Source organism: Bipolaris victoriae (genome assembly GCF_000527765.1).
Source record: "Bipolaris victoriae FI3 unplaced genomic scaffold scaffold_130, whole genome shotgun sequence".
In the NCBI taxonomy this organism is placed as follows: Eukaryota; Fungi; Ascomycota; class Dothideomycetes; order Pleosporales; family Pleosporaceae; genus Bipolaris; species Bipolaris victoriae.
The window spans coordinates 66,220-77,354 of NW_014575262.1; the positions used below are offsets into that span (position 1 = coordinate 66,220).

General features: G+C 53.1%; 2 protein-coding genes across 2 annotated transcripts; one reads left to right on the plus strand and one right to left on the minus strand.

The window, feature by feature from the left end:
* Positions 1–1,140: 1,140 nt before the first annotated feature.
* Positions 1,141–4,718, minus strand: COCVIDRAFT_30818 (hypothetical protein; the record flags this gene model as incomplete). The annotated part of the gene is made up of 3 exons (XM_014696224.1): positions 1,141–1,220; positions 1,269–4,571; positions 4,634–4,718. 3 exons carry the CDS (start codon positions 4,716–4,718, stop codon positions 1,141–1,143), a joined length of 3,468 nt encoding a protein of 1,155 aa, XP_014551710.1.
* Positions 4,719–6,601: 1,883 nt separating this feature from the next.
* COCVIDRAFT_112227 (hypothetical protein) lies at positions 6,602–7,021 on the plus strand (the record flags this gene model as incomplete). Its single annotated transcript, XM_014696225.1, has 1 exon — positions 6,602–7,021. The coding sequence occupies one exon, from the start codon at positions 6,602–6,604 to the stop codon at positions 7,019–7,021; it is 420 nt and encodes a 139-aa protein (XP_014551711.1).
* Between the last annotated feature and the right edge of the window lie 4,114 nt (positions 7,022–11,135).

Consider the following 11,135-nt stretch of genomic DNA (forward strand, 5'->3'; position numbering starts at 1 on the left):
CAATGATTATACGCGGAAGGTGCACGCGATCCAAGCTTTGGTGCTCAGCCAATCAGCGCACTGCGCACCATCTGAGGTAAGTTTGTTCAAACGGTAGGACTCAAACATTCTGTGGTTCTTTGGGTAGAGAGGAGTCCTAAACACAGGAGACGTCGAGAAATCTGCCACAATCCCCTAAGACTGCAAAATTTGTGACGAATTCGGGGTGTTTTTTAGGCAATGCAACATGGCTTCATCTACTATCTCTGAATACGAGCATGACACTGTCTACCATAAGTTCATTTCTTTCAACCAATGTAGCTAACCAAAGAAGATTCGGATTGTGGTGAAAACCCGAGAGTTTGTATTATATCATGTTGATTGCGAGAATTTACGACCGTGATTTAGCAAGCGGACGTCAAAATTGTTGAACAACGACTACATGCTCAAATAGTTCATATTCAGAGTAGCAGCAATGCTGTAAGAGAGAAGAGAAAAAAGTTTCATTCAATTCGTGCATCAAGTCACTAGACTGCGTACATCCATAACACTTTTTTTGGGCCGTGAGTTCCCATCTGCGCCAACCCACTCCGATAGCCCGGTTTCCTTACATAAATATAGTGAGTGAAGGAATATGTCGTAACATCGTCCCTTCTTTCGAATATGCGCAGTAAATTGCCAATCTCATAAGAGATAGGTCTGCGGACCTAGCCGAGATTGCCTCATGCATGGAAACCTTTATACAAAAAGAACCCTAATACATAACCTGTGAGTTGTGAAAAACGGAACGCTCTTGCATTCCTTCCAAACGCCTGCTGATAATAAAAAAAAGAGAACAGTGCTTGTGATGGTCGGATATGACATCGAAAGTAGGTTGCCCTGACCTAGCTCGTCTGTACATATGAGAAAATCCATGTCAAAGCCATATCTTTACGTTTGGTATTTTGTTTTGTTGGCGAAGCTTCGGAAGCGCTGCTGCCGAGCGCAAAGGATTAAAAATGTCGTAGAAGAAGACTTTGAGGATAGGTGCTGGGGTCGCAAAATAGTCCTCATGGAGTCGCTACACACTGTGCGGCAGAAATGCGAAGACGGTTAACAAGAACAGTCACCGAAGAGATTCCGTGTCTTATGGTAGTGTACAGGTTCGGTGACAACTGGTATTTACTGAATGGTAGAATTTTCCGCACGTTGGCTGATATGGTGAGCGTGTGCTTCGAGAGCACGTGCTTGCATATGAGTGACTGCGACAACATTAGTGCTGATATATACAGGTTCGGATGTTTACTTACCAGGCCAGACAACTGACTTGGATAGCATGTAGGCCGTCATCATCAGTAGTTTGGTACCATAGCCGCAATGTCCCAGGTTTGAAAGACCACCTAGCATCGGCATATTGTTTGAGGAGATATCGTAGGCCAGCTTCATATCTGCGTGATGAAGAATGTCTGCAATCTTCTGTAGCAGCTTCACATCTTCCTCTTCGAGTAGCAAAATCGCTGGGACTTCTGAGAAATTGACTTCGTCCCTGCCCAACACTCCAAGATAGCGTCCGACACGGTCTTGAAGTGTTGCAACCCATTCAGCCAGGACCTGTGCGCAGTCGAATGTGCATAATGCAGAAGAGTTGGGCAATTCCCTGGCAGTGAAGTCGGCGAATGAGGAGTTCAGCTTATGCGCCATGGTGAGAGAGTCGGCGGCATAGAAGGCAGCCTTGCGGAGATGCCTCTCGCGTTTCGAAGAAGCACTGTTGGGAAGACCATTGCCACTGTTTCCAGGGCTGATTTGGTCCTGCGAGTTCATTTGACCCGGAGAAGCCGTCTGACTTAGGTCCATAGAAGAGGACCGTTCAGGTGAATCTTCCGTTTGACCTACAACATCAACACCTCTGGCCAACTCATTTGCCATGCCGTCAAAGTCACGTTGCCACAGAAGCTCTTTTGCTCGACCAAGATTTACGAAAAGCCTCACATAGGCAAGGTCCAGCAGCGGTATGCAATCAGCAGACAAAGGCCCAAAGGGACTCGGTCGCTCGATGCTGTGGTTTGGATTGGCTCTCCAAGCAACTTGCCAAGCCTTGAGAGCAGGCTCGACTTGCGCATGCATAGCTTCTGTCTCATGGGCTTTCCACAAGCGACCATTGTGTCTATTCCTCGTCTCCCAAATATATACGTGCATCGCGTTTATCAGCACGTAGCAACCGAAACTGCTAGGCCGAATATCGCTCTCGGAAAGGGTATTGACAGTTTGGCCTCCTGAAAAGGCATTTGGGTAGGCATTGCGCATTCTCGAGGTTGATTGTCGTGTACTAGCTTCAAGGAGGTATGTCATTGCGGTAATGAAGGACAAGCCCCGAGTTTGCGCAAGCATCGGCCCTCCCATTGCTACCCATGCTTGAGGGTTGTCGACGGACCAGAGATCCTCTTCACAAGGGAGATCCAGATGGATCTCCGAGTTCAGAATCCGAGGTGAGTGTGCGTATGCCGAAACGAGCAAGCTCGACATTGAGAAGATGGCGAAGTAGGTTCGCTTGCGCTCTTCAGCCTTCTTCCATTGTATCCATTGTGTGTGCTCATCTATAGTATCCTTTTGTTGATCAAGAGACGGGTTCGAATCATCTGACATGTTGAAATCCCCATTGGTATTACTTGGGGGGCTGGGCATAGTCTGCTCCGGAGGAGTGGGCTTGTCCAAGCCTGCAGCTTTTGCTAGACTCACAAGGGCCGCACAATGTGTGCTTGCGACCTCTGCAGCCTGTCGGTCGCCACAGTTGAGTCCGAAAATGAGATTGAGTAGCATGGCCTGGACCAGCCACAAGGGTGGTTTGTTGATGTTATCATTGGCAGCACTAGGTCCGTTGACAGCGGATAGGCCGGCTTTGCGGCGCTCGTCAAGATAGAAGAGAATCAGCTTCTTTGCTGCCTCGAACAAGTCTTTGGCTACGTTTTGCTCAAATTCGTAGAGGGCGCCAATTGCGGCCATTGCAAGAATCAAACAACCACCTCCCCCAACCATGGTGTCTTGGTTGAATGTGCCAGCAGTGCGGAGCTGATATGTGTACGCTGGGGTATCGAAAGATAGTGTTGGAATATGTAGAAAAGGCATATGGGGATGGAAGTATTGTATGTAGGCGTTCACGTAGCGCTGGATGTCGAAAGTACTGGGCAGTAGGCCAGCCAGATTTGAATGCTTGTTACTCCCGTTCGAGGACAGAGGAGAGCTGATGGCTGGCTGCGAGAACCTTCGTTGAGGTATTTGGCCGTAGCCCATGGCTTGACTCAAGTTGTGCATCAAAGCTTGCCTTGTAGACTCTGTGATTGTTTCAGTGGAAAATGAGGATACGGAGCTGTGCCCTGCGCTGCCATTGATAGAGGATGATGATATGCTGTTGGCATCAGAAGCGAATGTCATGGGCGTCTGAAAATACTGGTTCGGCATACCGGGTATTCCAGCTGAAGGGCTCATGGCCGCTAAAGGAGGTGGTGTAGAGGTGTAGAAATCATTCTGAACACCCTGATCGCCAAGTTCCTGTGATGTGCCAGTGTTCATCATGAGCTCAGGAAAGACTGGAGCCATGGCGTCGAGAGAGAAGGCTGTGGTGTCAATGCTAGTATGCGTCACCAGGGGGTTGTGCCACATGGCTGCCGAGTTTGGCTGGCTGGAGCCATCTAGCATCATGTCATGGAAGGCACCTTGGCTCGCAGTACTTATCGCTGATGGTGATGAGCCATCCAGTGCCGACTCGTTTGCCCCCGAAAACATCATGGAATTGTCCATACCCATGCCCCAGCCAAAATCGTCCTCCTCGATCGGGTTGTTCCCAGCGAAGGGGTTTGCAAATCTTTTAAAGGGTGATGCGGGGATTCCGACACTGGCATTAAAATGATGTAACTGGTTGGGGTTAATGGTAGAGGAGGTCGATGTTCCAAAGAATTTTTCAAGTTCACGGTCATCAGGTCCAGTCATGCCCGGGATTGGAGCTGTGCGAAGACCTCCCCCCATGCCAAATCCAACATGGGTGTCCAGCCTCGGCAGAGGCTGAGCTTGTCCGTGGTTGCCCATGGACGTGGACATGCCCCGGTAGTCAAACTGACTGATACCAGAAAGGCTCGAGTGATGTGAGTGACCAGGAACACCCCCCCTGTTTGCCGACACCGAAGATGCTAGGAAGCTGCTGAACGAGTTGGGATCGATGTGACTGATGGTATTGGCGCGCGGCCTCATGGTCTTGGCGACGGCGCCACCAGCATTGCTCGACACTGAGTTTTTGCGTACTCGGGCAGTGGCGTTGGTTGGGAGGCCCGTCGTGCTTTCCCTACGTCCAGTGCGGGGGCGGGCAGAAGTCGCGCCCTGCTGGTGGAGCTTTTGTTGATGGCGCAGGAGCAGGTCGCGCCGTGCAAAGCATCTTGTGCATTGCGGGCACTCGAATGGCTTTTCTTTTGTATGCGATCGCTCGTGTCGCTTCAAATGTTCTAGTCGCGCAAAGGAACGCGTGCATGTTGTGCAGATGTGAGGCCGGGGCTTGTCGTTCTTGGGAGGAGGAAACGAGTGGACGGTGGGCGGGGAGGCTTCGGGCTTCACGGTGGATGCGGAAGCTGTAATTAGCAGTTGCGGTTAGCTCTCTGCGGCGTAGAACCTGTATACGTTTTGTACTAACAATTACTGCTGTTGCCAGAGCTATTGGAATCATCGCTCGGCGTGTTCGTGGGGCCCGGCAGGCTCGTGCTCTCGACGTTGGTCATGGTCGTTTCGTGTATGGGGCTGGTACGACCGAGCAACACAATGGCTCACCACAGCACAGTTGTTCCGGCAAGCTTAAGGGTATGCAGTTAGTACGCTGAGTAGGCCAGTACCAACTCAACGTGTCTCAAAGCCAGGTTTGAGTGCTAATACAACGGTGACCGAAGCTGAGTGGAGCTCGTGGAGCTCGTGTGGGCGGCACGGTCGCCGACTAACTAGACTGACAGCTTGCAAACACGACGGCTGCAAGTAGGCAGGAAGATCAGCAGACGGTACATGAAGGCAACGGAGCAGATGCAATGTACCTCGACAGACTTCCGGCAAGACACGGAATGTGGACGAGCTACTTAGAGCTCTGAGACACAAAGGAGAAGAAGACGAGTGATGGCAGGAAAGCCAGTTACAAACTTGAGGTATGCCGGTATAGAAGTGGACCTTGGGGATAGCAATATACGCGGACAGTCAAGGGCCAATTGCGAGAACAGGAGAGAGTGAGAGAGAGGAAACCGTCGACGATGGTGGGGGAAGAGTGGTTGGAGTAACGGGGCGCAAGCAGAGCAAGGCTAAGTTGGCCGAAAAGAAGATGCAAGGAGGCGATGGATTGGGTGGAGCTTGGCCGGTCCGTACATAGGTCGGCTGTGGAGGAGTAAGGCGGCTGGACGTGGAGGAGGAGGAGGTGGTGGTGGTGGTGGTGTGAGTTGACGGCGGAGCAAAGAAGGGCGGCGGCGCTGGCAAGGGACAGTGGGCAAGGGCGAAAGTGGTAGCTGTTGTGCACGAGGGTCCAGCGTTGATGTAAGCGTGCGTGAGAGAGAGAGAGGGCTCGCAGAGGACAGAGGGCTGGAGGGCGCGCAGGCGGGTTTGTGCTGGTAGGGCCCAAAAGGCTAGATTACAACGCAGACACAAGCTTGGGACCCGACGAGAGCAATTGGGCGAGCTGGGGGCGATTGGCCGGGCGCGGGTGACAGGTAGAGGCGCCGAGTCTGGGGAATTGAGCACAGGCCAGCGTTCGTGGGACGGGGGGCCAAGGGGGGAGGGGGAAGGGGGGGGTAAAATTGACGAGGAAGGAACGAAGGCGAGGGTGACGGCGAGGTTGCAAGAAGGGGACAGCAGGCCGTGCAATGTCACTTGGGAGGGCTGGAAGCTATGGGCGGCGGCGGCAGCAACGAGGCAGGCGGCATTATAGTACAGTAGGCCGTGGTAAGCAGAAGCGCAGAGGGTACGGCGCGCGCAGGCTAAGCGGGCAGCGTGTTATGCCAGTGGCCAGCGGCGCCAGGAGGTCGTTGGACGGGCCCTGCAAGCATCAGGGCTCATACATACAGTACAGTACATATGCAGTGGATCCCCCAGCAAACGGCGTTTCTGCCGCAGGGGCCTGGTCCGGAGTGCCTCCGCCGCCCACTCGTACAGCCTCCTGCTGTCTCCTGCCCGCCTCGATGGGCAGTGATGTGCGGACGCGATCAGCAGCACGGCCTCGATAAGTCGCCTTTTTGTCCTGCCGCTTGGCACCTCGAACAGCATGCATGGCCTGCGCCGCGGGTCGTCCACTGCTGCGGGCTCGGTTCGGATGTATGTATTCGATATATATATATTTATTGTAAGTAACTATGCATGTACGTATCTCGCTGGAAGCATCTACGTATGTATGTACGTAGTATGTACTGTGAGTATATATGCTGTATGTAGCATGTATGTATCGCGGTGGAGTAAGTAATGTACGTAGTACCCTCGCTCGGATTCATCTCGCCTGCGACGAAGAATAAATTGGCCGCGTCCTACCAGAGGCCGGCGGGATACTGGCCATGGCCTGTACATGTGTAGCAGCATCGGTGTCTGAGGGCAGCCAGACCAGTCTTGTGCTGGGAGTTGCCTGCTGGCCGAAAAACCGATGCTGAGATGCGAGTTTCAAGAGCCTGTCACCGAGCCAGGCGGGCGACGGGTCTTGCATATACGCGACCCACGTCTCTGCTGCCGTCAAGCGCCTAGCCATGGCGACGGGCAGCGACCTGACAGCACGCTACACTGGGTGACGCCAGCAGTCGAGGGCTGGGGGTGTGCGTGTGTGCAATACGGACAGCCGCGTAGGCTGTCATCGGTGAGACGTGGCTGCGACTGCGACTGCGACTACGACTCCCGCACTCTTCCCCAGGAATTCGAGGTCAAGCCTGCAGCGCTCGGACGACGGCAGCGATTTGCACTAACTCTATCCGGCAACATCTGGGGTAAAGTGGCCGCTAGCGCCGCCACTAGTCGCTCGCATGGGTCCCATGGGCCGCCTGAACCTCCGGCCACTCATGGCGCCGCATGACCACGGCCTGCACGCGCGCCCACAGCCTGAGCGCCTCTCACTCGCTGCCGCCCGCCCTCCCTCCTTCTACCTACTGCTACCCCCATTACGCGGGCATGCGCGCGACGGTCGACATGGCTCTGCACCTGACCTTGGGCTGGCCCGGACCCTGACGTCCTGCGCCTGTCCAGGCCAATGTACTGACGCTTCACACCTACCTACATCCATACTCTACATGTCCACATGGTACATGTCTGCTCTGTCGACGCTGCGCCCTCCCCTCCACAACTCGTTACGCATGACGGCATCCTGCGGCTGCCCTCGCCTGCCCCCCTAGACTCGCTTTGGTCTAATCCCCAAGCTACTGCCCCGGGTAGCCATGTCGCCGTTGCAATTCACTCTTGTCGATGCTGCAGAGCCCTACCCAGCCTCGGCCTCTGACGTTGCATCGCACCCAGTGGCAATCGACTCGGCCTCGCTCGTGGCAGATCTGCACCCGACAGCACGCTGGTGGAGTAGCCCGACTACCGTGGCGAAGCCATTTACGTCAATCGAAGGATTGTAGAAGAAACAAGCCTGGCGGAGCGTGAACTGCTGCATGCGCAAGCAATGCCAGCCTTGTCCACCGTCGGATGCTGATCGTCGCTAGCCGTCAAGCACCACGTGACCATCCGCTGCTGACTCCACATGCCACTCGATCTGCACACATACACACATCCCTTTTACTAAGTACTTACTTATGTACTAGTAGTGTATATACGTCCCTGCGCCTCCTTGCACGCCCCCAGCCTCCATCCATGATTCACCTCTCCAGCCATATCCTGAGCACACTTGCAGGACGCAAAGTCCACTGGCCCACACAACACCCTGGCTGCAACAATGCAACTTGGTTCGCCTAAGCAGAGTGATACCATTGCAGCCACACTATTGGACGCGCTACCATTGGTCCGGCAACAGCTCGCCTATCACGTGACACATCCTTCCCATACTGGCCTCCATGTCTACCGCATCGCCCTGCCATGTTTGCATCCACCAATCCAATAGCGCATCCCCACTACTCTTGTCGTTTTCGCTGCTGTTGCATTGCGACCATACCGTGTTCCACCGCACGCATACATATGACGTGCCTCTCTTGTGAAACACTCGGGACCTCTACAGCACCGCTCGCAGACATGATGCCGACCGGCATGCCAGCCAGTACGTGCAGCCACTCGATGACGAACGCCTGCTTCCTTCACCCTGCTGTCCAGCGGCTGCCCGGGTAGCTCTATAGAGCAATCCCGATGCACTTCCCCAGACACTTTGCCGCTCGCGCTGCATCTAGAGGTATGCGAACCGCCACGACTTGCGCCATCAAGCTCCACCTATCATGCTGTTGAACGCAGGGAAGTGTGAGGCGTTACGTGCAGGTGAAGCAAGGCGTAAGTTGCTGTTCGGAGCAACAGGAGCGAAATCCGGCTTGCTAGGACAACAAGCACAACCCGTTCGACAACGTACATACATACACGTTAGCACCAATACCAAGTTTGTCGCTGTGTACACTGTCGACACATTGCTCTTGCTCAACCTCTCTCTGCACCTGCTGCATAGAGTGCATCCACCTCGTAGTGGGACCATTTCATCCGGCTATATCCAAGCAGACGGCAATGGCCCGCAATGGCAGCAAACTAGAAACTGGAGCCACCAGTCCACCTCCACAAACAGGCCATCTGGACCTCAGTGTTAATAACCCAAATATAACGCAAAAGATGCTGACGCCGAGCACCCAACACGCTGCACAAGCACCAGGATAGCTAGATCTGGTGGATATTGACGCGCCACTGAAGCTAAGCTAAGGTGCAGTAGTCTGCGTCTCACGTGCATGCTAGCTGTGTACCTCGCCGCCTCCAATGGCGACCCACTACTGCTACGTAACTGGAGCTCCGCAACCCTTTGAAGCTGTTGGAGCATGTTTTGACAAGTCATTCCCGTTTCTTCCCGCCGTGCTTGCCACATTACAACGAGTCAGCACCATCACCACATTGCGCCACGCAAACCGCCGTGGTTAGCAGGTGATCTTCAGCCCGTTGGCGGCACTTGTCAACCCTCCAGCAAAAGCCTAGACAATGGAGCACTACCGCTTACCCTATGGTTGCTATTCTCCGATAGGTTGAAACTGCTCCCTATCTTCCGCGAGAGCCGGTTCATGTAACTTGTCTTAAGTCCGGAAGGCTGCGGTACTTGTCACATTTCTTGTTTTGGATTAGCTGCCGGGCTTGCAATCACCCGGGTCCGAGATAGGGTTCACGGTACCAAACATCGAGTGAGAAAATCATCACCTAGCACGTTTCCTTGGCCCGTCATCTCCATCGGGGCTTTTGCTTAGAATCCAGGCACATCGGTAATTACCTCTTTTCGATACACGTGCCCGGCTCGGTAATGAAGGTAAGGTCCCAGGGTTTCACAACAGCGTGACTAGTTGTTATGAGTAAAGCGACTGACTTTGTGAAAGGGAAAAGAAGAGAGAAGAAGAAAATAAAAAGCACCACTACTATTACTGGTACTTGAACCGTCTCCGCGGCTTAGCTAACGTGCAGAAAAAGTCATGTTCTTTTGTTTTTCTCCTCAATACGCTATTGGTCATAGTATACTATGGCCGCTTCCAGTTCGCGGACCCCCATTCAGCGTAACATTCTTACAACCGTTGAATTCCGCCCTTGGAGCACCCTCCCTCCCTCCCCCGTTCTCGAAGACCCACACACGATCCTTAGATAATTTTTACCCTTCATAAAAGGCGGCAGCGTACGGGAACATCGGTGCTAACCTGCAGACCCAACAAAGCAATGCTACCGTTGTCGGCAGAAGCCCCGTTTGCTCCTAGGCGCGCCGCCTCCCTTCACCATGGGAGATCTCCACTACAAGGTACCCACTCAATCTATACTAGGAAGAGACCAAGACAAAGCCACGGCTCAACAGCGGCAGATGCCCACTTACTAACCGTTCCTCGGGGATCCCTAGCCATGCGGGTCTGTTTCTAACGTGTGGGTTTTCTTCTCTTTGCGTGTATGCTCAGCCCTTTTTCGTTTTGGTCTTGATACTGTTGAATCGGCCGTCGCTACACCCAGCGCCCAACGTGTCACGGCTCTATTTTCAACCACCTCGTCTCGCCACACCCTTTCTTCGTTACATCTGTTCCCGTATTTTCTACGACCGATAAGCAAGTGGCAACTAACCATATATATTTTTTATTAGCAACAAGAAACGAAGAAGAAAAAAACTTCGAATGCGAATGACGTCTTCTAACCAAAGCCCGCTCAGCAAACTGCAGCCAGTCCCCCTTGCCACCCTATCCCCCATACACAAAAAACTCCTTTCTTGGCGAACCGCCCGCGAGGTTACGTATGCCCGCTGACGTAAACACCAGACTACTTTTGGCTTTTCCTAGCACACCACCCACACCCTCTTCTTTTTTTTTGCCTTCGCGGTCTTTCTTTCTTGCGGCAACGGGCCGGGGTGGAAGCTAACGAAAGCCCCCAGAAAAAAAGAGGTCGAGACATTTTTGAACGGGTAAGAAAATGAACTCGGTTACAAGCAACCGTCTTGTGTTATATGGTCATTTCGGAACACCAAGCCCTGCTTGCATCGAATGTATAACAGGGGCCTTGTATCGAAACAACTCGTAAGACTTGTAGTGAGCGGTGCAAATACTACTTACGTACGGGGTTTGGGTGGCCCACCATCATCATTCCTCAGTGTGTGCCAACAGAGGGGTGTACAAGGTCCAGGTACCCGGGCTTCTTTCCCCCCCCCCTTAGCAGCAGCATAATCAAAATAAAGTGATGAATCAACCATTTATCCTCCATTCAACAAGACAATACATTCATCCTTCACCGCCGCATCCCGCATGCGTGATTTTTTTCCTGCGTTTTCTCTCTCTCTCATCGAGATCCTGAGGTTCGATGAGGCAGGGAGTAGCTGGTCAGACGGGAGGTGAGACTGCGGTGCTACTTTTCTGTGCTTAAGTGACAGTGGTCGGGGGCTTGGGAGAATGTGAGAGAGCAGAAAAGGGAGATCAGGGAAGGGCGCGGGTAGAGGATTAGAGGGAAATATATTACGGACGTGGCTTGTTTAGCTTTACCTTGGAAAAATGCTCATA